General features: G+C 42.4%; 1 protein-coding gene across 4 annotated transcripts in view; it reads left to right on the top strand.

Annotated features, from left to right (window-relative positions):
- TRAF7 (TNF receptor associated factor 7) overlaps positions 1-26,302 on the top strand; it is an 83,703-nt gene that overhangs the window by 48,515 nt on the left and 8,886 nt on the right. For all 4 annotated transcript variants that reach the window (XM_033914148.1, XM_033914149.1, XM_033914151.1 and 1 more), the window contains 6 exons: positions 4,650-4,867; positions 6,219-6,292; positions 19,148-19,196; positions 21,766-21,893; positions 23,622-23,704; positions 26,172-26,211. In XM_033914148.1, coding sequence (XP_033770039.1) covers positions 4,650-4,867; positions 6,219-6,292; positions 19,148-19,196; positions 21,766-21,893; positions 23,622-23,704; positions 26,172-26,211 — 592 coding nt within the window. The remainder of the gene's footprint in view (positions 1-4,649; positions 4,868-6,218; positions 6,293-19,147; positions 19,197-21,765; positions 21,894-23,621; positions 23,705-26,171; positions 26,212-26,302) is intronic.

The raw sequence follows: 26,302 nt of genomic DNA, 5'->3' as shown, positions 1-26,302 counted from the left end.
ATAAATTTAGATTTTAAAACTAATCGATGAACATTGGGAACAGTATGGATTGTGACATTTGAAGATAAGCTGTGAAGTCCTGCTACAAATTAGATCAGTGATCAATTGGAAATGTCTGATCTTCGGTATCTGAGGAACAGTATGGTTTGATAGCGCTTTTACTGACTACAAGGAAATATATGTAAGAAGAAAAAGGCTAAGACTTGTTTATAGCACTGTATTAACAAAACTTGATGGAAAATCTTCAGTATCTGAGGAATGGAATGATTTGAACGGTGCTTTAATTGACTACAAGGAAATATCATCTGTAAGAAGAAAAAGGCTAAAGACTGGATTACAGCACTGTACTGATAAAACACAAGGGAAAATCTTCAGTATTTGAGGAACGGAAGGGTTTGAACGGTGCTTTTATTGACTACAAGGAAATACCATATGTAAGAAGAAAATGACTAATGACATGAATACAATACTGTACTGACAAGACATGAGGAAAATCTTCGGTGTCCGAGGAAAGATAGGGTTGGACATGGTGCTTCTTACTGAATACAAGGAAATATCATCTGTTAGTAGAAAGAAGGCTAAAAACTTAATAACAGTACTGTACTGACAAAACACAAGGGAAAAAGAATTCATACTGAAGCAAAACTCTGTTAGTACTATCTTCGATATTTAAAGAACAGTATGGGTTGCGTTTTTAATAACTGCAAATGTCATAAACAAGAAGTCAGACCGGAGATTAAACGATAAATACAATATATAAGAGGATCATCAATGGATTGGATATCATTGAATGAATATTCCTTACTGAAGAGAATTGTCAAAATAAAATTAATAGGATGTGCTTAAAATATAAAGAGGGAAAACATATGAGTAAAGGATTAAGAAAATTTGAAAAGTTAAATTTGAAATATTAAAGAACAATTATATGGTTTGACTGCATACAGAGGGATAGTTTATTTGGAAAGTTAAATTTATTGAAGGGATTCTTTATTAAGATATTTTATTATAAGAATTAAAAGTTCAAGTGTTTCTTTACATAGGACTCTAGATAATGGAGGAATGTTAGAAGTATATATATATATATATATATATATATACAAAGTTTTGGATCAAATTGTTGAGACTTTGAATAACAATTTATTAATTGGAATGGATTTTACAACATATTTATATAATACATGATGTAATTTGGTTAAAAAAAGTAGGCTTTAATCATTATGATAGTTAGGGGAAATGTATAATTTAAATGGAATTAAATTTAAAAAGTTTAAAGATGGAAGAGAAAGTATTAATTCATTGATGATATTAAATAATAATCAATTAGATATAGAATATAAGGGGATTAATTAACCTGTCTATGAAGGATTAAACTATTTTTAATAGATTCAAATAAAAGTTGTACTAATATACTTATATTTTTTCTCATTAAAGAATTTATAATATGAAGTTGAATAATATGATATTATACATTGAAGATTTCATAATATTAATTGAAATATTTTCTTTCAATACAATTAACTAAAAATGGAATGAGATTTCCAAGTTAAAATGGTTAGAGGTAAAGGTAGAAATATATAATTATAACAAATTTAGATAATGATAGAAGGGAATTAAGTACCGTATTTCCACGTAGATAACGCGCACCCGTGTAAAATGCGCACACGGGTATAGCGCGCGAAAAACCAAATTTATGTACAGAAATTTTTATATACCGCGCACACCCATATACCGCGCATGCTGCCCGACTCTCCCGTCGCAGCCCAACTCTCCTTTCGCCCGCCCCGACTCTCCTCTCCCCCTTGAAGTCCTGTCCCCACCCTGAAAGCCTGATGCCCCCTCCCCGACGTCCGATTCCCCCCCCCCCGCAGGACCACTCGCACCCCCACCCCGAAGGACCGCTCACACGCACTCCCACCCGCACCCCCACCCTGAAGGACCGCTCGCACCCCCACAGGCTCCCGACCCCCCCATCATGTAGAAGCTCCTACCGGTGTCCTGCTGCTTCCTCTTGGCGGTCCCGACTCCCCGACACGATCGGGGCAAGAGGGAGCTCAAGCCCTCTTGCCCCAGCCAACCGCGGCACCCCCGACACGATCGGGGTAAGAGGGAGCTCAAGCCCTCTTGCCCCAGCCAACTGCGGCACCCCCGACACGATCGGGGCAAGAGGGAGCTCAAGCCCTCTTGCCCCCCTGACTCCCCGACACGATCGGGGCAAAAGGGAGCCCAAGTCCTCTTGCCCCGCCGACTCCCCAACTCCCTGACAATATCGGGCCAGGAGGGAACCCAAGTCCTCCTGGCCCTGGCGACCCCCCCCCCCTCCCGCTAGTTGTTCGGGCCAGGAGGGAGCCCAAACCCTCCTGGCCATGCGACCCCTACCCCCACCCCGCACTACATTACGGGCAGGAGGGATCCCAGGCCCTCCTGCCCTCGATGCAAACCCCCCTCCCAACGACCGCCCCCCCAAGAACCTCCGACCGCTCATGGCTCAAGGCCCAGCAGACGAGGAGTCCGACCTTCTAGAGTGCCCAGATGAGGGTAAGAAGCGGCGGGGGGGTGCCCAATTGTGTCGGGGGGGGATGTCGGATCATGTCGGGGGGGTGCCCAATCGTGTTGGGGGGGGGGGGAGTTCGGATCGTGTCGGGGGGGTGCCCAATCATGTCGGGGGGAGGGTCGGATTGTGGTGGGGGTGCCGGTTCGAGGCAGGGGGGAATCCGGATCGCAGGGGGGATGCCTGATCGCAGGGGGGCCTTCGAGGGGAACAATGCCGGTTCTCGGGGGGGGGGGAACGCATCAAAGCGAGTTTCCATTATTTCCTATGGGGAAACTCGCTTTGATAAACGAGCATTTTGGATTACGAGCATGCTCCTGGAACGGATTATTCTCGTAATGCAAGGTACTACTGTATAGGTAATAAAATCGTGATTCATCTGCATTTATATAGCGGAGAAATTGAATGAATTATTTGCTTCAGTCTTTACGGAAGAAGATGTAAGAGATCTACCAGAAATGGAAATGGTTTTCATAGGTGATGATTTGGAGGAACTGAAAGAAATTTCAGTTAATCTGGAAGATGTACTAGGCCAAATCGACAAGTTAAAAAGTGATAAATCGCCTGGACTGGATGGTTTACATCCCAGGGTAGTAAAAGAACTCAAACATGAAATTGCTGACCTCCTGTTAGTGATCTGTAACCTGTTGCTAAAATCATTGTAGTACCTGAAGATTGGAAGGTGGCCAATGTTAAGCCAATTTTTAAAAAGGGCTCCAGGGGAGATCCGGGAAATTACAAACCGGTAAGCCAGGCTTCAGTACCAGCCAAAATGGTGGAAGCAATTATAAAAAATAAAATTGTGGAACACGTAAACAAACATGATTTAATGAGACGGAGTCAGCATGGGTTCAGCCGAGGCAGATCTTGCCTCACAAATTTACTTGACTTCTTTGAAAGTGTGAATAAACATGTGGATAAAGGTGAGCCGGTTGATGTAATGTATCTAGATTTTCAGAAAGTATTTGATAAAGTTCCTCATGAGAAGCTCCTAAGAAAATTAAAGAGTCATGGGATAGGTGGCAAAGTTCAATTGCGGATTAGGAATTGGTTATCGGATAGAAAACAGAGGGTAGGGTTAAATGGTCATTTTTCTCAATGGAGGAGAGTAAACTGGAGTGTCGCAGGGGTCTGTACTGGGACAGGTCGAATTTAACTTATTTATAAATGATTGGAACGAGTGAGGTGAGGTACTGTTAAAACATATGTAGATTGTGAAAATTTGCAGGCAAACTGGAAGACTGGGCGTCCAAGTGGCAGATGAAATTTAATGTGGACAAATGCAAAGTGATGCACATTAAAGAATAACCCGAATTACAGTTACCAGATGCTAGGGTCCACCTTGGGGGTTAGCATCCAAGAAAAGGATCTGGGGGTCATTGTAGACAATACGATGAAACCAAAAAAGCAAACAGGATGCTATGAATTATTAAAAGAGGTTTGTTAACAAGACTAAGAATATTATAATGCCCCTGTAGCGCTCCATGGTGCGACCTCATCTGGAGTATTGCGTTCAATTCTGGTCTCCTTATCTCAAGACAGATATAGTGGCATTAGAAAAGGTTCAAAGAAGAGGAACCAAGATGGTAAAGGGGCTGGAACTCCTCTCGTATGAGGAAAGACTAAAACGGTTAGGGCTCTTCAGTTTGGAAAAGAGACGGCTGAGGGGAGATAGGATTGAAGTCTACAAAATCCTGAGTGGAGTAGAACGGGTACAAGTGGATCGATTTTTTTTACTCTGTCAAAAATTTACAAAGACTAGGGGACACTTGATGAAGTTACAGGGAAATACTTTAAAAACTTTGTTTATCTTCATTCTTACAATATATAAGTTGATTTGGTTTATTTGATATTCTCAGTTCACAACAAACATCAGAGCTCTGGCGCCAGAGCTTCATTGTTTCATCTCTGCTCATGTGGTCAGCCTTTTCCTCCTCATGTTCCTGCACAGGCTTTTTGAATAGTGAACTGCTTTCGATTAAGTGCAATTGACCATCATCGCAAATGGCTTGTTCTCCAATTTTGCAATTAGGAACTTCCTAGAAGTATTTCAAGCAGGAACAATACAATCTAACCCTGATCCCCCTCCTCTTCTCTGCAGCTGCACGTTCATAGGAAATCAGGACACCTATGAGACCCATTTGGAGATGTGCAAGTTCGAGGGGCTGAAAGAGTTCCTTCAGCAGACAGACGACCGCTTTCATGAAATGCAGGTTGCACTGGCTCAGAAGGATCAGGAAATTGCTTTCCTTCGTTCCATGCTAGGAAAACTGTCTGAGAAAATTGACCAGCTGGAGAAGAATCTGGAGCTCAAGTTTGGTGAGTTTGCCAAGGACACCTGCTGATGCTCTCCTTTCCATGCAAACTTGTTTAAATGGGATGGGGGGGGGGACAGGCCTTTCTTTGGCTACAAACAAAGTGGTTTACATTTTATACACAGGTATTTGTTTTGTATCTGGGGCAGTGGAAGGTTAAGTGACTGGCCCAGGGTCACAAAGAGCTACAGTGGGAATCAAACCCAGTTCCCCAGGTTCTCAGTCCACTAGGCACACACATTTCATTGCTAACTAGCATGTTGGTGATTATGGAAACATTTACATTAAGGATGTGATTGCCGATCCTTGTATACCGTATATACTTGAATATAAACCAAGGTAACCTTTTTCCCCAAAAAAAGGAGGAAAAGAAGGTTGACTCGAATATAAACCAGGTGGGAGAGGGGAGTTAATATTCAAGTTCAGTGCCTTACCTTGTCCTGCCAGGCTCTGAACACTGTTCCCCCTCCCTTCCTACTCTGCATCCAGCCCCTCACTTTCTCCCTCCCCTGCCAGTCTCTGCTTGTTCCTGACTCCTCAAAGTCAACCTTGTTAATTGCATCATCTGTGCCCAAAGCATCAGCAGTGGTAGATATTCCATGGCAGGGCCTTTGCTCTCCCCTCTTTGAGGCTAACATTAGAATCCAATAAAATCCTACACTGAGCAATAAGAGGACAATTTAAAAAGTCATTTCTGTGGATATCCACCCTAGGTGTGGGTGAAGCATATGCACAGAGGGGATCTATGTGGAGTATCAAGAGGAGCCTTTTATACATAAGTAACTGTGTGATTGTTAGACAGTAGGCAATCTTACACAAAACAGTATCTCGATTCACAAAGGGGGGTCAACCACCATGCACCTTGATTTTCTACAAGAGTGGTGAAAAAGATCTCAGCCTAACAATGCTCTGCCAGTATCAGCAGGCACTTCACATCGCCATCATTGATGTGGCGTTTTGATTCCAGTCTTCCTAGTGTGCCGTTTTTTCCACATATATAGGCTGCTTTACATGCTGGAAAGGCCTTAATTGCCCCACAGTATATACTTGTGTAAATACATGCGCCATCAAGGTGATGCATTCTTACACGTGTGCCACTTAGTTACAAAATTCATGTTGATTGGCATTTACACCTGCTGGGCCTAGTTTGGGGAAAACCGCAAGTAACATATGGAAAAAGTTATTCACAGTTTTCCAGTATTCGTGGTTATGTTGATCTCCTAACCCCCACGAATACAGAGGGAGAAGTGTATAAGGAGACGATGCACTACCTAGCAGTGTAGCTCTACCAAATTGTGCTGCTATTGGGTTACTTCAGTTTGGACTGATGTCTGCTGTCATTGCTGTTTTGTTAGATGTTTTGGATGAGAACCAGAGCAAGCTAAGTGAAGATATGATGGAATTTCGCAGAGATGCATCCATGCTTAATGTGAGTCTCTCAGGTCACATCTTGTCAGACATCTGCTTAAGAGATGCTGCCTTGTTAAAATTTGCACTCAAGTGTGCCCATCACTTACAGAAAGAAAGAGAAAGTAAATAAGCCCTGCAATAATTTCTAGGCAGTGAAATGAACAAGCAAGTAAAAAATCCCACCCTTTTATGTTACATAATAGGTCCCCACTGAACATCATGTTGCAGGTTTGAAGGCAGTGTATGTCTAGGAGCTGATTGCTGAATATGTCCTGTGTTTAAAGCAGAAAGGCCACCAACTTAGCTGTGAGTAGGCAGGCAGTCCGTACTGCATTTCAGATGAAGAGCCATCAGGGTGTCTTTTTCCCAAAATGTCCCTTCCTTAGTGTACTTACCAGATCAATCTAAACCCAATGCATTATGCCTGTCGACCAGCAGATGGAGAATGAGAGTAAAGACTTGTGCGCTCTGCCCTATAAGGACTCTATGCAGCCATATGTCCTCAGTATTTCTCTGTCTCCAGCAAATGGTGACACATCATGGAGATCCTGAGCAAGGGGACCTATACAGAGGCTTTTTCTCATAAGGAATTTTTGGAGTTCAGGGATCATATCATAATGGGGCATTTCAGAATCAGGTCTTATAGTGGAAAGAACCTTGATTAGGTTTTATCCTTTGCTTTTGGGGAAAAAATTAAACATTTAAGAAACCTAAAGTTTGGCATTATGGATCTTCAGGATTGCAAGTGGGATGCTCTTCAAATAGCAGTTTAATATTTCATCCTTGGCTCTGCAGGCATCAGTGTGCAATGCTTATGTGTCGAGAGTCTTCTTTCTCTGTCCTCAGCTTGCATCAAGAGGAAGATGATGAGAACTCCATGGATATGATTAATCTGGAGAAAAGTTTAGCTTGTGTTCTGGACATTCTTTATGATCTCATTAGAGCCTCTGCAAAAAGTATGGTAATAGCAGTATTGGCACAAAATAAATTGATATTAAAACCTCAAAAAACTACTGGTTTATGGATTACTGGTTCTTTACAGTCTCCGGTGGAGTCTCCACTCCTGCAATCTCATCCTATAGAACTTCAAGTATTCAGGAGTCCATTTAGATACTGCTTTAATTTTAATTTTTTTTCACTCGTGTTGCCAGAGGTTGTGGTAAAAGTGGATAGCACAGCTGGTTTTAAGAAAGGTTTGGACAAATTCCTGGATGAAAAGTCCATAGTCTATTATTAAGACATAGGGAAGCCTCTGCTTGCCCTGGATTGGTAGCATGGAATGTTTCTACTCTTTGGGTTTTGGCCAGGTACTAATGTCCTGGATTGCCACTGTGAGAATGGGCTTCTGGGCTTGATGGACCATTGGTCTGACCCAGTAAGGCTATTCTTATGTTGGTAGTTAGATCTTGCTTCTATTCTCTGCGCATGATACGATCATATATAGATACTTCCTGCTGCAAATCTCTTTATGCTTTGGTTACATCAAAATTGGATTACTGTAATACCGTCTATATAGGACTTCCTCAGGTTTCCATTAAAAAAATTGCAAACAGTTCAAAATACTGCAATTAGAATGATTACAAAGATGACAAATGCTCATAGGTATGATCATGTCACTCCATTATTCAAGGATTATTCATTAGCTTCTGATAAAATTCAGGTTGATGCATGAAGCATTAACTTTGGCTTTCAAAGTGTTGATCAGTGAGCAACCTGATTATCTTGCAAGATTGCTTGTTCCATTGCGGTCATCAACTTTAAATAGATTGACGGTACCTCTCAAAACACTGCATTTTTTTTTTTTAATTTTTTTTTTTTTTTTTGCATCGGTGCCTTATTTATGGAATTCTCCCCAACGTACTTTGTTGTGAATCTACTTACAAGAAATTTAGAGCTTCTTTAAAAACGTACTTATTTGGATTGGCATATCCTTTTTAGGGATTCTTTTACTAAGGCGTGCTAACCGATTTAGTGCGCAGCCATAGAATATAATGGACGCCTTAGCATTTAGCGCACACTAAATTGGTTAGCACGCCTTAGTAAAAGGACCCTTAGTTTTTATATGATATGGTTTTTAGTTTCTGACTCGGCACCGGACAATACAGCAACTAAAAATGAGTATTTTCTCTCTCTTTTTCTTTCTTTTCCTTTTTAAATGATGTACGCTGCACTCCCACTCTATGTTTCTATCATTGGTTGGCAGACACTTCCTCCAAAATCTTCCATAGCATTTCTCTTCAGAGAAAAACTGCTTTTTAGCGAAAATTTGGAGAGGTGTCTGTCCAAATGGGGAAATTGGGAAAACCCTAGGGATGGGGACAAAAAAGTCATTATGACTGTGGGGCGGGAGAGGACAGATCAAAAGTGAATGAGAATAGAAGAGATTGTGTGTCCCCCATGCACACCTCGACTAAAAAAAAAATATAGATATATGAGGATCTCACCTTTATGAAAACTGGTGCATGTGTTCAGCAGTTTTGGCAACAAGAGAGACCACTGATAAACAAATTGGTGAGAATATTTGTTCACTTGTTTCAAACACATTGACAATATAATTTCCACCAACTAGTCTCATCTGTGTGACTGATAATGCAACGAATATGAAAGCATCGTTTCGAGATGATGTCTGGATAGGATGTGCAGATTATATTCTCAATCTTGTACTCCAGCCATCAAAAACTGAAGTTGATCCAAATGACCCCCTACAGTGAGATAAGCAAACGTATAACATTGTGCAAGGAGGTGGTTACACTCAAGCAAACAAAAGCCAACTGTGAGAGAGTATCCAAGAAAGGGACTTGGGGGTAATGGTGGACATGACAATGAAGCCGACGGCACAGTGCGCAGCGGCCGCTAAGAGAGCGAATAGAATGCTAGGTATAATCAAGAAGGGTATTACAGCCAGGATAAAGAAGTTATCCTGCCGCTGTATCGGGCGAAGGTGCGCCCGCATCTGGAATACTGCGTCCAATATTAGTCGCCATACCTTAAGAAGGATATGGAGTTACTCGAGAGGGTTCAGAGGAGAGCGACACGTCTGATAAAAGGGATGGAAATCCTTTCATACACTGAGAGATTGGAGAAACTGGGTCTCTTTTCCCTGGAGAAGAGGAGACTTAGGGGGGATATGATAGAGACTTATAAGATCATGAGGGGCATAGAGAGAGTAGAGAGGGACAGATTTTTCAAACTTTCAAAAAATATAAGAACAAGAGGACACTCGGAAAAGTTGAAAGGGGACAGATTCAAAACGAATGCTAGGAAGTTCTTCTTTACCCAGCGTGTGGTGGACACCTGGAATACGCTTCCAGAGGACGTAATAGGGCAGAGTACGGTATTGGGGTTTAAGAAAGGATTGGACAATTTCATGCTGGAAAGGGGGATAGAAGGGTATAAATAGAGGATCACTGCACAGGTCCTGAACCTGTTAGGCCGCCGCGTGAGCGGACTGCTGGGCACGATGGACCTCAGGTCTGACCCAGCAGAGGCATTGCTTATGTTCTTATGTTTGTAGAAGAAAATGCTCAAGCAGGGTGTGTCAACATTGAAATCTATGGAGGAGCTGCTTGCAATTTCCACTGAAACAAGTGCAAACAAGCAGTTCCTGACTACACTGTGTACAGTTGGTGACTCTTTGCTGGCAGTGTTGGAACCATGTGTCAAGGCTACAGAAGAACAGTTAAAAGATACTAAGTCTTCACCACGTGGTGGCCCATCAAAATTTAAGTTGAAACGGCATCTGACAATGGCAAGCTCAGACGGCAATGTCATAGCATCCTTAAAGAATCATCTTGCAGATCACCTAGATCAGTATTTTACAGTTACAGAAACACACTTTGCAGCAACATTTGTAGGATCCAAGATTGAAAAGTTTTTTAGACCTGATGACAGTCGAAGGAAGAACAGTACCATAAACAGACTGTGAACACAAGAGAGCTGATCAAGCAGTAGTCAAGGTGCAGCCAGTGTCCAAAATGAGAAGAACCAGAGGCAGATTTTTTGGAGGCTTATTCAAGAGCCAGGAAACAGCTTCAATGATCAACAAAGCAGATACCTACATATCAAGATCTGAGAAGAAATTATGCTCATCTCTTATTAGCTGTTGACACCAGAGGTCCCATTTATGCTCAAACCTGACAAGTGCTTGAAATCCTTCCACCAGCACATCTTCAGAACATTTTTTTTTCAGTTATAGGATGAACAATCGAGGAACATAGAACATAACTTAGCTCTGGCTCTGGCAGATTTTCTTGGCAGGCACTCTCTCATTCGAGGAGAGTGGGAACTGTCTCCCATGGCCTTTGGTGTCATAACAAGCAGGTAAGATCTTCCCCACATAGCTCCCATAGTAATAAAAGTCAACATCAAGGCCTTCTAGATTTTCAGTCATCAAAAAGAGCAAAGTTTTGAAGATTCTGTACATGTTATTGCAACCTTGGCCATGGAACAGCTCCTCTATTCCCACTACTTCCAGTTTTAGGAAGAATGAACATAAGAAATGCCGCTGCTGGGTCAGACCAGTGGTCCATCATGCCCAGCAGTACACTCACACGGCGGCCCTTTTGGTCAAAGACCAGCGCCCTAACTGAGACTAGCCCTACCAGTTTACGTCCTTGCTTAGTAGGAACTTGTCTAACTTTGTCTTGAATCCCTGGAGGGTGTTTTCCCCTATGACTTGTTCCAGTTTTCTACCACTCTCTGGGTGAAGAAGAACTTCCTTATGTTTGTACAGAATGCTTTCAGAGAATTTTGTTGTACCCAGGTCAAATGATGTTCATGGACAAATATGGAAGCGGAAGGAACTCGAAGAATGAGCTTCCCAGTGTACTGCACGGACTGCCACATGTATGACTACCTCCCCTCCGGGCAGCAGTCATATGTGTGCGGACGATGTCAGGAAATGGAGAGCTTGAAGAGAGAAGTCAATCAACTGAAGCTCAGGATCCAGGAGCTGGAGGGACTCTACATCTCCGAAGCCCCCTTCCAGACAGCCGAAGACCCCATGTGAGAGAGGTACATCGAGGAACAGGTCAGGGAGCTCGAGAGGTTCATCGAGGATGCCTACAGGAGAGTGGAAGAACAGGAGCACGGAAATGAGGAAGACACACAGAGCAGAGGACAAGAAACATCTGACACCAAGGTAGAGGATACCCACGGAGGAACCTTGCTGGAAGAAACGAAGAACACCAAGGACACAGACCTGCGACTGACACGGAGAGTGGAAGAACAGGAGCACGGAAATGAGGAAGACACACAGAGCAGAGGACAAGAAACATCTGACACCAAGGTAGAGGATACCCACGGAGGAACCTTGCTGGAAGAACACCAAGGACACAGACCTGCGACCGACACGGAGGCTGAAAGAAGGGAAATCTGCAATCCTGGTGGGAGACTCAATCCTGAGGCACGTTGACAGTCACATAGCAGGAGGGAGAGAGGATCGGCTAGTGACCTGTCTCCCAGGAGCGAGAACAAAGGACATCGTTGACAAGATTGAGAGAATCCTGGAAGGAGCAGAGACGGAAGAGACAGCAGTGATAGTCCACGTCGGGACGAACGATGTCACCAGGAGGGACTACAGCAAGAATGCACTGACTGAACAATTCAAGATCTTAGGAAGGAAACTGAAGATGAGGACCCAGAGGATAGCCTTCTCAGAGATCCTGCCAGTACCGAGGGCAGAAACGAAGAGGCAGACGGAGCTACAATCAATTAACGCATGGATGAGAAGATGGTGTGAGGAAGAGGGATTTCTCTTCGTGAGGAACTGGACAACGTTCTGGGGAAAGAACAAGCTTTTCAAGAAAGATGGTCTACACCTGAGCAAGGCGGGAACTAGACAACTAGCAAATAACGTCAGAAGAGCGATAGAGCAAGCTTTAAACTAAGGAGAAGGGGAAAGCCGACAGTCGACCTGGTATCGACGGTTCGGGAAACAGTATCCAGTGAGGGTACTGAGGGGAAAGATTACGGGGAAGACACAAGTGGCAAGCAACAGACTATGAACAAACAAGGGAGTCAGATGAAGCGAGAGGGGGAAAGGATGAGCATGCTGAAAGAGGAAGTCAAAATGGGACTGGATGATGAGAAGGAACAGGAGGAGGACAATAGGAACACGCCACAAGGGGAAGGCAATAGGAATCTACCACAAAGAGAGGACAAAAGAGACAATACTCAGGAGTTGGCAGGGCAGGAAGGGGACAGAATGAAGAATGGAATGCAAGGGAAAATAGAAAGGAAGGGAAAATGCCAGGAGTTGAACTGCATGTATACTAATGCAAGGAGCCTAAAGAACAAAATTGGGGAACTAGAAGTCATGGCCAATAATGAGAGACTAGACATCATAGGGATCACGGAAACATGGTGGAACGAGGAAAACAAATGGGACATAGTACTGCCAGGATACAAACTCTACCGAAAAGACAGGACTTACCAGAAAGGGGGAGGAATAGCACTATACATAAGGGATACCATTCACTCAACCAATGTGGACACAGCAGCGACAAATGCCCAACTGGAGTCATTGTGGATCAAAGTACCAGGAAGCAACGGATCCGAGATGAAGATGGGACTGTTCTACCGTCCACCTGGGCAAACTGAAGCTGAGGATATAGAAATGGTAGCCGAGCTGAGAAGGGAATGCAAGAACCCATACACCATAGTTATGGGAGATTTCAACTATCCTGGTATAGACTGGTGTCTTGGAATTTCAAAATGTGCAAGGGAAACGGAGTTCCTGGAGGCAGTCCAGGACTGCTTCATGGAACAACTTGTCGAGGCACCAACGAGAGGATCAGCGATTCTGGATCTGATCCTCAATGGGCTGAAAGGACCCGCAAAGGATGTGGAGGTCATGGGACCATTAGGAACCAGTGACCACAACATGATTCAGTTCAAAGTGCAAGTAGGACTACCTATGGGAAAGAGAACCAAGGCAACAACATTTAACTTCAAGAAAGGGAACTATGCCATGAGACAAATGGTGAGAAAGAAGCTCAGAAACAGCTCCAAGGAAACTCGGACTGTGGAGCAAGCCTGGTCCCTATTCAAGGACACAGTAAACAAGGCGCAAAACCTATATATACCAAGATTTAGGAAAGGTTCCAAGAAGAATCAGACGAGGGACCCTGCATGGATAACCAGTGAAGTAAAGAAGGTGATAGGAGACAAGAAAATATCATTTCGGAAGTGGAAAAAAGATAAAACTGAAGGAAACTGGAGAGAGCACAGGAAGCATCAAAAAGAATGTCACCGAATAGTCAGGAAAGCCAAGAAAGAGTATGAGGAGAGACTGGCCAAGGAAGCAAGAAATTTCAAACCATTTTTCCGATATGTGAAAGGGAAACAGCCAGCGAAGGAGGAAGTGGGGCCCCTGGATGAGGGTGACCGGAAGGGAGTGGTGAAAGAGGAAAAAGAAGTGGCTGGTAGGCTAAACAAGTTCTTCTCGTCGGTCTTTACAATAGAGGACACATCCAGTGTGCCAGAACCGGAAAAAATCTTCAGGGGAGATAAAGAGGGGAAATTATCATGCATGGAGGTAAGCCTCGAAGACGTTCTCAGGCAGATAGATAGATTAAGAACGGACAAAGCTCCAGGCCCAGACGGGATCCACCCGAGAATACTGAAAGAGCTCAGAGATGAAACAGCAGAGCTACTGCAGCATATTTGCAACCTGTCCTTGAGAACAGGGGTAATCCCGGAGGACTGGAAGAGAGCGAATGTTACACCAATCTTCAAAAAAGGATCGAGAGGCGACCCGGGAAACTACAGACCGGTGAGCTTAACCTCTGTCTGGGGAAGATGGCCGAATCACTGATCAGGGAAGGTATCAATGAGCATATAGAAAAAAATAATCTGATGAGATCGAGCCAGCATGGTTTCTGTAAAGGCCGATCATGCCAGACAAATCTACTGCATTTCTTTGAGGGGATAAGTAAGCAATTGGACCAAGGTGACCCAGTAGACATTATATATCTAGATTTCCAAAAAGCCTTCGACAAGGTGCCCCATGAGCGCTTACTGAAGAAACTGTGGAGTCACGGGGTGGAAGGAGACGTGCACAGATGGATCAAAAATTGGCTGGCGGACAGGAAACAAAGGGTAGGAGTAAAGGGGCACTATTCTGACTGGATAGGGGTCACAAGTGGTGTTCCGCAAGGGTCAGTGCTGGGACCACTGCTGTTCAATATATTTATTAATGATCTAGAAACGGGGACAAAGTGCGAAGTTATCAAGTTCGCGGATGACACAAAACTCTCCAGCAGGGTCAGAACTGTTGAGGAATGCAAAGAACTGCAGAGCGACCTGAACAAACTGAGTGAGTGGGCAAAAAAATGGCAGATGAGCTTCAATGTGGAGAAATGTAAGGTCTTGCACATAGGGAAGGGGAACTCCATGTACAGCTACGCGATGGGAGGGAGGGTACTCGGGGAAGGCAGCCAAGAAAAAGATCTGGGGGTATTGGTGGATAACACAATGAAGCCGGTGGCACAATGTGCAGCGGCCTCAAAAAAAGGGAACAGAATGTTGGGCATTATCAAGAAAGGTATTATACCAGAACGAAGGAAGTTATCCTACCACTGTATCGAGCAATGGTGCGCCCACATCTGGAATACTGCGTCCAATACTGGTCGCCATACCTCAAGAAGGACATGGCAATACTCGAGAGGGTCCAGAGGAGGGCAACGAGGATGATAAAGGGTATGGAGAACCTTTCATATGCCGAACGGTTAGACAGGCTGGAGCTCTTTACCCTGGAGAAGCGGAGACTGAGAGGGGACATGATAGAGACTTATAAAATCATGAAAGGCATAGAGAAGGTGGAGAGGGACAGATTCTTTAGACTAGCAGGGACAACTAAAACAAGAGGTCATTCAGAAAAACTGAGAGGAGACAGATTCATAACGAATGCAAGGAAGTTCTTCTTCACTCAGAGGGTGGTGGACACCTGGAACGCGCTTCCCGGAGAGGTGATAAGACAGAGTACAATTCTGGGGTTCAAAAAGGGACTGGATGACTTCCTGGAAGCGAAGGGGATTACAGGGTACAGATAGAGGTACCTTACAGGACATTGAGCGAATAGGGTATGGATATTTTAGGTTAGGTAGGGAACACTTTCAGGTCATGGACCTGGGGGGCCGCCGCGGGAGTGGACTGCCGGGCACGATGGACCCCTGGTCTGACCCGGCAGAGGCAATGCTTATGTTCTTATGACTCAGACTAGCTCAGGAAGCTTTGATTTGTGAACAGAATGTTGGGTATTATTAAAAATGGTATTACGACCAGAACAAAAGAAGTCATCCTGCCGTTGTATCGGGCAATGGTGCGCCCACACCTGGAGTACTGTGTTCAGTATTGGTCACCGCACCTTAAGAAGGATATGGCAATACTTGAAAGGGTCCAGAGGAGAGCGACACGAATGATTAAGGGCATGGAAAACCTTTCATACACTGAAAGATTGGAGAAGCTGGAGCTCTTCTCCCTGGAAAAGCGGAGACTCAGAGGAGACATGATAGAGACCTACAAGATCATGAAGGGCATAGAGAAAGTGGAGAGAGACAGATTCTTCAAACTTTGAAAACATAAAAGAACAAGAGGGCATTCGGAAAAATTAGAAGGGGATAGATTCAAAACAAATGCTAGGAAGTTTTTCTTTACTCATCGGGTGGTGGACACCTGGAATGCGCTTCCAGAGGATGTAATAGGGCAGAGTACGGTACTGGGGTTTAAGAAAGGATTGGACAATTTCCTGTTGGGAAAGGGGATAGAGGGGTATAGATAGAGGATTATTACGCAGGTTCTGGACCTGTTGGGCCGCCGCGTGAGCGGACTGCTGGGCACGATGGACCTCAGGTCTGACCCGGCAGAGGCATTGCTTATGTGCTTATAACCTCTCAAAATACACCATCCATTTCAGCTTCCTCAGGAGAGAGGCATTCTAATTCAGGGGCCCAGTGTTCATGGAGGATCTGACTCCCTTCTGTTGTATGGCTCTGGAGAGGTCTCATTTAAGACATAGAGGTTATTTCAAAGATGTTTTTGTTGCCACCTTACTCTAGGTTGGGAAGCAGATCACTTCCACAGCATATGCAAAGCACTATAGGATTAATATTGGAGCAAGAGCAGTGATTGATTTTGGAGCTAAAGAACTTCGGGATTTCTTTTTTTTTTTAAGTTCAATATGTTTTATTGAAAATTTTTTCATAACATAAAAATAAACAATACTAATACACAACAAGAGATCTATCCATCTTAAGGATTGCTTTGCTACATCCTACAAGTTCTGGATTGGTCTGGTAAGAGTGCTAAGGAAGGAGAAACTAAGTCTTACCTTTTAATCTTCTTTTCTTTGGTCGTAAAAGACCAGTTCAGACAGAGGCCCTCCTGTATATAGAATCAATATTGTATGGACTCTAGCATTTCCCTCACCAATGCATGTATTTCGAAAGAAGTTCCAAGTGCTCAAAATTTGGAATGGGCTCCAACAGCATCTATGTCATCTGAACACATATTACAACTTTAGGAAAATGCTAAAGACTCATTTCTTCTCTTCAGACCTGTAGCTCGAAATGCATAGACTTTCTGCCTCCTCAGTTTATATCTCATTGTTCATGATCACTGGCTAGAAACCTTATTGTAAATCCTTGTTGAAATTTGCAGTATAGAAGAAAATGTATGTTATATTATGATATTGTATGGTTTGGTATGATATTTTCAAAATTCATTTTCACTCAAGCAATAAGCCAAATTTACTTATGTATTAAGGGGCTCATTTTAAATGCACTTAGATACTCAAAGTACCACAGTAACCTATGATACTTTGGGTGTCTAAGTGCTTTGAAAATGAGCCCCTAAATCAATCTGGTGTCAAAAAGACAAGCGAGGAAAAGGACCTCAAACACCAAGACCTTAGGTAAAACTTAGTGTCTTTAATGGGGTAATGATTACTACCGTTGGTCCAGAAAAATCTCTCTGTCACATTTTTCTTTAATGAAAATTTTAAAAAATAGTGAATGGCGCTAGATAATGACTTGAGCTCATTCTAAAGAGGGTGACAGGACAAAAGAAGTAATTTGTGAATCAGTTGCATCAGTGCTGATGAAACACGACCCCTGATGAAGCTATCAAAGTGAAATGGCAGTCTCCATCAGGAGTTAAGTGTTTCCTGTCTCACAGCTATTTAAGTTGTCTATTCAAAATAACAATAAAGTTTTTCACTTTTTTTTCCATTAAATAAAAATGTGACAGTGAAGTTTTTCTGGACCATTAAAGACACCAGGATTTACCTACGATCTGGGTATTTGAGGTCTTTTTCTGTTCATGGAAAGGACATGTAAGTTTTGAACGTATTTTGTTGAGACCTTTTATATTATTAATGAGTGGGTTTGTTAATGAGAGTTGCAGTTGAATGACTACTATATTGGAGGTAGTATTAATTACTGTATTTTGGGGTAGGTTGTAGGATTTGTAGGATTACTTATTGTAATGGTAGTTGTTACGATATGATAGCGATCAAATCAAATTGTGTTTTTCATACCAGATTGGTTTAATACATAAGTAAATTTAGTTTGTTTCTTAGGTGAAGTTGATTATTGGATTGAGCACAATTTTTTGTGTCTACATTTTTGATGTGAATTATTCAAAATTCAGATGACATAACTATTTTATTGAAGATTCTTGAGATGAAACAAAAGTCTACTCTGCATTGCTTCGTCATTCAAAATACTGAAGACATTTGGAGGCGTATTTTCAAAGCACTTAGACACACAAAGTTCCATTGGTTACTTTGGTACTTTGTGTGTTTAAGTGCTTTGAAAATGAACCCCTTGGTTGCATGGATCCCTTATAGGGCAGAGCATACAAGTCGTTAGTATTTCCATCTATCTGCTGGTTGACAGACATAACCCACAAGTTCCAAACTGGTTTCAAGTTTCAAGTTTATTAGGTTTTAATATACCGACCATCAAATAAATATCTGGCCGGTTTACATTACAATAAAAAAAATATAGGTAAGAAAGAAAAAAAATTAATATAATAAATATTTAGAAGTACATATAGTGTATATTAAAACATAAACAAGACAAACTTGATAGTGAGGAGAGAGGTTTATGGGAGGGTAAAGTTACATTGTAGAGAGAAAAGGGAGAAAGAGGGAATGGGAATAAACATTTGGGTGGGGAAAAGTCTTTTTAAATATAATTTTTGAAGGTAAATGATTGAAAATATCAGGAAAAGTAGAGACTAAACTGAAGTGAATGCGTCGCGAAATAGAAAAGTCTTTAGGCCTATCTTAAATTTATCCAGTTGTTGCTCGTCGCGAAGAGGTTGTGGTAAAGAGTTCCACAATGTAGGAGCAGAGACAGGTATGGTAGGACTAAAGGAAAGAAAATTTGTCCATTTAAAAATAGTCTGAATTCTTTTAATTATCTGAGAGAGAGGAAAAATGGCCGTCAACTCTGCGTTGTCCCTCTTTTTCTAAACCTTAATTGCAGAGGTAAGGATCGACTGCATTTTCCAAGGACAGACAAGATGCTAATTCCTTATAACATAGATAACATCACAGCCACTGCTCCAGCCTTGGTTTCTAAAACTGTTGAGCAGGCTCATTGTGCTATGCAAACATCCTACTTGCAAGACATCATTTATTTATGAACTTATTTATATTCTGCACTATACGAGTACACTAGGTGGGGTCCAAAAATACCTACATAAAGATAACAGAAAAATGAGAAGACATTACAGAAGTAGAGAACATCATGAAACATAGTCATGACTTGCAGAGTAGTGCAATCAGCTGCTTGAATCAAGTGTCCCTTCAGCTGTCTTCAAAAGACTCTGCACCTTGGCTGTATCTGATCCATTGTTTGTTTTCTAGGATGAACTTTCCCACATTAATGCGAGACTGAACATGGGAATCCTGGGATGTGAGTAGTGCATTTCATGCATGTCTGCAGTGTTATTAACATACAATTTGATGCTATGACTGTGTATAAACAGGGCTTTAGATAGTAGGTTTTAACCAATTAAACCCTGATAAAATACCCCAGCATACCACAAGGGGTGCTGTATTGGCAGATGCCCCCAGCAAGGCCAAGAGTGACTGGAGATCATTTTTGCCACAGATGCAGCCCAGGACCATCAGACTACAGCTTTGAGCTGGGACTATTTTTCCTTCACCACAAGTAGAGCTATAGAATAAACATACAATGAACCGCTTTAGATGTGTTTGCATATTTTGCATCTCTTTACTCTATACCCTGCACTGGCTTAGCTATTGCTGCGTTATCTTGGCCTTCTATCTGGAGTAGATTAAAGACCATGGAAAATCCACCCATCCAGCTTTTTTTTCTTGCTGTTGTCATAAACAAGATGGGAGCTGCCTTCTGCAAATGCATACTCTCTAACTGGCTTGCAGTCTTAAGCTGGCCTGATTCTTGACGGTCATGTCACAGCTCATAATGTCAGACATACTGTAGAGGAGGGGCCGCTGAAAAGTTCTCAGCCCAGCCAAATGTGGAACCATGAAACCTACAAATCATTTTGCTCTTTTCTTGACATTTTTCATTTCAATGAGGCAAATGGGCCCAAGTATAGGGAAGTAGCATAAAGCAAAAGAAGCTATTTGTCTGTCTGTCTGTTGTGAGGCAAGCCTTTAGCTAGAGAATCCCATATTGTGAGGTCTTAGTATCCTTATTCTCTGAGAAAACCAACTTGCTTATCTATAGTGGGTGTTCTCTGTAGATGGCTGGAGAAAGTTGTGTACTAGGATTCCAGCCACTTTTAATGCTTTATAATATTGGTTTCTGACTCCTTTAGAAGAATAGTGTACATACCATCATTCAGATAACAGACTCCTGAGGCAGGCCCATTTGGGGCTGAAACAAGATCGTGTCGAGTCTTAAACATAAGAACATAAGAAACGCCTTCACCGGATCAGACCGAGGTCCATCTTGTCCGGCGACCCGCGCACGCAGTGGCCCATTTAGGTTCTCCTTTTTGGAGACCCAGATTTCCCGTATCCCTCAATATGATTTACAAGAAGGTGTGCATCCAACTTGCGCTTGAAACCCAGAACAGTAGTCTCCGCCACAACCTCCTCTGGGAGAGCATTCCAAGCGCCAACCACTTGATACACAATAAAAGGGATTGGGCACCAGAGTCTCCTTCGCTGTTTGTTTCCCACTATTTAAAAGAGTGGACATTTAAAACTGTCCAAGTAATCATGCTAGTTGGCCCTAGAGAAGATACTTTGTGTCACTTAACCCAGTAAACAGTGGTTCTCAACCCAGTCCCCGAAGCACATCCAGCTGGTTGGGTTTTCAGAATAACCATAGTGAATGTGCTTGAGAGAAATTTGCATGTACTGACCCATATTCATTGTGGATAGCCTGAAAACTTGATGGCTGGGTGTGGCCTGAAGACTGGTTGAGAAACACTGTGATAGTGTCGTTGAATACGTGCTCTGAGTGTCGAGGCATTATCCGATTAGTGCCGGGGGCCATCCAGAGCAGAGTTGGGATATAGTTATTAGGACACTGGCACTGAATAGCTAACTGGGCATGTTCAACCACACATAATGCTAGTTAGGTATCTGTGTATACCTCAGTCGAATTTAGCCTGGTTGCAGCCAGCATTTTAAAAAATGGTTGAATATTGCCTCCATGGTTTATAAATGCCTTAAAAAAAACCCCAATCCCTCTTTGTATGGCATCCTAAGAACATAAGAATAGCCTTCCTGGGTCAGACCAATGGTCCATCAAGCCCAGTAGCCCGTTCTCACGGTGGCCAATCCAGGTCACTAGTACCTGGCCAAAACACAAGGAGTAGCAATATTCCAGAATCTCAAAGATTAGCAAGATTCCAGAACCCCAAATAGGAGTGACATTCCATAAAGAATCTCCAAAGAGTAGCAAGATTCCAGAATCCCCAGAGTAGCAATATTCCACGCTACCAATCCAGGAGCAAGCAGTGGCTTCCCCCCATGTCTTTCTCAATAACAGACTATGGACTTACTCTGTCCCCTCTGGTACCTTCTGGATGGGAGGAAGACACTTTGGTTTTCTCTGCATAGACAGTAAACAAACCAGAGTCCTGGTGGTCTTTGTGGGGTCAGAAAGCTAAGGGAAAGTAGATGGAAAAAATGTTACTCGACGCTTCACATTTTTGTGACCATTTTATTGTACTGAATTTGATGGGAAAAAGAAAAGGTTGAAGAAGGTAAAATTCTTGGATTTGGCCCACTGGTTATGAGAGAGGGATTGCAATTCTGGAGCTATGGCACTCTGATGCCAAAGGATGTGTTGGTCAGGTGTGAGAGGAGTTCAGGCCACATTCTGATCACTGTGGTGAAGGAGGGAGGCAGAGATGAAATGAAGCAGACAGGATGTGACTATTGACAGGCGAAAGAAGCCTTGGTGTTCAGGTGCATTTTCTTTCTCTTCATATTTATTGACCTTCCTCTTACTCTGTGCTTGTCTGCCTCATCTCTTTCAGCCTACGATCCCCAACAGATATTTAAATGCAAAGGCACCTTCGTAGGGCACCAGGGTCCAGTATGGTGTCTTTGTGTTTACTCCATAGGGGACCTACTCTTCAGTGGTTCATCAGACAAAACCATCAAGGTAATATTAGAACCCCTCCTAATCCCAACCTAAAACTGTTTTGATGACCAAAGTTTTTGCTTCTTTTTATCGGCCAGGACAGTCAGTCATCAGCTCTGTTGTAAGCATGTGTGTCTTGTAAAATATTAATCCGACAAAACAGGTTCTCGTGTGGGGGGGACATCTTTCCTTCCCCACTTTTTATTGGATTTCCGATTTCTTCGAGGAGTTTGTTTTTTTGTAAAATATTAATCCAGCACCCTGTGACCTGTATTTTATGGAATGGCAGGTTGGTGTACGAATTCCCAGGATGGAGCTGGGGTGAAGTTTGGACTTACAGACAGTGCTTTTGATTTTTCAAAATGCATGTGAATCACATTGTAGTGTTTTTTTGTCTCCAAACGTCTCTTCTGCTTTCTTCCACTACCAATCCCTGTTTTCAGCGTAATGTGACATATTTATTTGGATTTATGACGAGATTCACCCAAGGCAGGGTACAGCTATTATAATTCAACATAAAATTTACAATCTTGTTAATAGCATCACAGTAGTAAAAAGACCAGATATAAACATAAATAGAATGAATCAGCAAATTGAAACTTCATAATAGGATGACCATGAAACAGTTTCAAAGATGGTTGAAATGCAACACTAGTTCTAGATGTTCTCTAAAGCTTTAGAGCAAGTGAAATGTACTCTCAAACTTTCACAGAGTAACAAATTTTGTGAAACTTAAGTGTTTAGGAGCTGATTCGATAAAGGAACCTAACTTAATTGGCAAAATACGCTTGATAGGCTCAATAATTGCTTTAAAAAAAATGAATTGGGCTATTGGTGCCTATCTGTTTCTATAAAAGATAGACGCCTATCGCATGGCGCTTAGTGGTGCCTAACGCCTAAATGGGTGTTTCTATGGGTGGAGCATGATTTAGGCACAGCTAAGCTCAATTCTCTAAAAACTTAAGTGGGCCATTTGGCCTTTATCTGCACATAAGACTAGCCTTACTGGGTCAGATCAATGGTCCATCTAGCCCAGTAGCCCGTTCTCACGGTGACCAATCCAGGTCCCAAGGAGTAGCAACATTCCAGAATCTCAAAGATCAGCAAGATTCCGGAATCCCCAGAGTAGCAAGATTCCATGCTACCGATCCAGGGCAAGCAGTGGCTTCCCCCATGTCTTTCTCAATAACAGACTATGGACTTTTCCTCCAGGAACTTGTCCAAACCTTTCTTCAAACCAGCTACACTATCAGCTCTTACCGTATCCTCTGGCAACACGTTCCAGAGCTTAACTATTCTCTGAGTGAAAAAATATTTCCTCCTAGTGGTTTTAAAAGTATTTGTTTCTTTCAAGCACCTAAGTTTTTACATAGATGCCGCTAGCTATGATTCTGTAAACAGCGCCTAAGTGTGATTTTTTATTTAGGGGACGTTTATAGAACCAGCCCTTTAATGCCTCCACAGGTTAAGCAGTCTATTCTAAATAAAAACGGGTTAAAGATATGTTACAAATTAGGTGAAAATTACAGAGTGCAAAATTCCCAAGTTTCCTGCTCAGTCAGTACCAGATGTGTTGATTAAAAAAGCATCTCTGCAATGGATGGATGTCACTCGCTCTCTGGATTTCCTTTGGTGCATTATGCTCTTCGTCCTAGATTTCTTGCTTCAGACATTGTCCTACTCTGGTGTTCCCAAGAAGTGTAAGATAATACTTTTAGAATTCATGCTGTCTCTTGTTTCCCTCCTTAGGTGTGGGATACTTGTACTACGTATAAATGCCAGAAGACTTTAGAAGGCCATGATGGGATTGTGCTTGCCCTCTGCATTCAAGGGTATGTCTGAGTTGTTCCTTTCTTTTGCTAACCTCGAAATTCATCTCCATGATATCGTTATGCTGCACCACTTCTTCTGTTTCCAACTCCTTGGTTGCTGAGATTCCTATTAGTTTGCGGTGCTGTATGGATCTTGGAGGTTGAGTATCTGTACTTGCTGTTACGTGGGGGGGGGGATTAATACATTCTAAACGTCAGCGTCTCTTCGGCTCTTTTTGGTAGTAAGTGCAGGTGCTGAAATCTGCCTTTTCCTTCTTTAGGTTATGCCAGATCACGAGCATCTCTTTCAGGGAGATGTGTATGGTCAGTGGCGTAGTGAGTGGGAGGGAGGCGGTGAGCCCTGGGCGCCATTTTCCTACCCCTCCCCCTGCCGCGTGCGTGCACCCCTTCCCTTCCCCTGTACCTTTTTAACTTTGGCACGAGCAGCCAACAACTTTCTCCCCACTTCGGCGCTCTCTCTGACGTCAGTTCCAGGACCTGTGCCTAGGTAGTGATATCAGAGAGAGCGCCAAAGCCAACATGGGCAGTAAGTTGGTGGCTGCTCACGCCGAAGTTAAAAAAGTACAGAGAAGGGGCATGTGGGGGAAGAGGGCAGGAAAGGGGTGTCGTCGCCCTGGCCACCACTCACCCTCCCTCCACCACTGTCTATGGAACTTTCGTAGTCTCAGCAGTTTGTAGGACATCAAAGTGTTTCGGAAAGAAATCAAAACATTTCTTTTCAAAAAACACGTCCTTACTTAATATTCCCCTCCCCAATCACACATGCACTCTCCCCAGCAAATAACACACTAGTCATCCCCTTGAACCTCATTTACCAAAAATATCCAAACTCCTAAATAAGCATCTCCCTTAGGTATCCATTTAACCTTCTCCTAAATAAGCATCTCCCTTAGGTATCCACTCAACTGATTCCTTCAAAGTTAGGTATCTTTCTTCAGTTGTCTATATTGTTTTCCCCACTGAACCTTGTAACTACTTGAACCCTGTCAAGCTATTCTATCGATAAATCCAGATATCTTATACTTGTATACTTGTATTTCTATACCACAACATGTAATTTACTTAAATCGTTGTAATGTAATTCTCTCGGTAATGTCCTGATCTCTTTTAACTGTAATCCGCTTAGAACCGCAAGGCACAGGCGGAATAGAAATCACAAATGTAATGTAATGTAATGTAATTTATTACTTTTCTATCCCCAAAAATCCTTTCGTTTCTAATCAGTCTCAATTGTCATAGTTTTAGGTTTATCCCATATTATTTTATTTTATCTATTCATATTAAACTTTTTAATTTGTGATATTGTAAACCCCCCCAGATACATGTGATGGTCGGTATATCAATTCAAAACTAATGGCAACAAGTCTTATTCATAAATGACAATCAATCAAGAAAGACTTGAAATATATTTCACTTCAAGTAATCTTGTCTAGATTATACAGCTCTCAGACACCCTTACTGTCTAATCAATAATGATTGTTCCAACAGTCTTAACAGGGTGGTAGTATCTTTCATTGAGCTTTACGTAAATGTGCAAAATCTTATAATAAAGTGCAGTAGTGTGTAAACTTTTTTTCATTTAAAGTGCCTATAATAACTTATCTTTTAAAGTGTTTGTGCCCTACGGGACCCGTTTCACCGTAAAATCGGCTTCTTCAGGGGTCAAGTGTCAGGCATATAATCTATAAGACACAAGGACAAAAACACAATTTTAAGTGTATAATCTTAAAACACCAAAGATATAAAAACTAAAAAAGCGAGGTTACTTACTGAGCAGCTCTGCTTTCATCGGCATTAAGCAACAAAATGGCGCTGGCACTACTAGGACGCCGCGCATGCGCTTTTAAACGGACCTCATTAATTATTCATATAATTTTAAAGAGCCTCACTCGTAATAATTAAACATTTACGCTAGTTAAAAATATATATATTTGACAAAACACTCTAGAAGAAAGAACCCCATTCTACTGTAGTATTCAAACCCCTTGGCACGCAGCTCCTGATTGGATAAGGCCTGACTTAGTGCAGGAAGAGGCGGTCGGAGCATACCGCGAGCGATTTCCCGCACTCACGGCGCTCTGGCTGCTCTCCTGCTTACTTCTTCAGTCTCCCCCATGAAAAACCATATTCGCGGTTTTTCAAGATTCGCGGGTGTTCCTGGAACGAAACCCCCGTGAATATCGGGGAGTATAATATAGCCACCCAGTTGTGTTACCCTGTGCAGATTATCTGCATTGTTCCCCTTTTTTTCTTGGGGAGAGGGGGCAGAAGTGCTTTCATAGAGATCACTATTGAGATAGACATGGGGAAGCCACTGTTTGCCTAGGGATCAGTAACCTGGCATAGCCACTGTTGGAAGAAAGATACTGGTCTGACCCATGATGGCTATTCTCATGTGCTTATGTTGTAGTGTCAACCATATTCTTGGCTAAAACTGTTTGGTTTTTTTTCTTGTCCCTCATTACAGAAATAAGCTATACAGCGGATCCGCAGACTGCACTATAATTGTAAGTAACAATCTCAAGTGGCATATTGAAAACAAATGTAATGCAGGCTTTGATATAATTATAATATAGATAGACTTATAAGTGACTTGAA

This window comes from Geotrypetes seraphini, chromosome 11 (assembly GCF_902459505.1).
Source record: "Geotrypetes seraphini chromosome 11, aGeoSer1.1, whole genome shotgun sequence".
Lineage (NCBI taxonomy): Eukaryota > Metazoa > Chordata > Amphibia > Gymnophiona > Dermophiidae > Geotrypetes > Geotrypetes seraphini.
The sequence above is the reverse complement of the archived record's forward strand: the minus strand, read 5'-3'. Positions and strand labels throughout refer to the sequence as shown.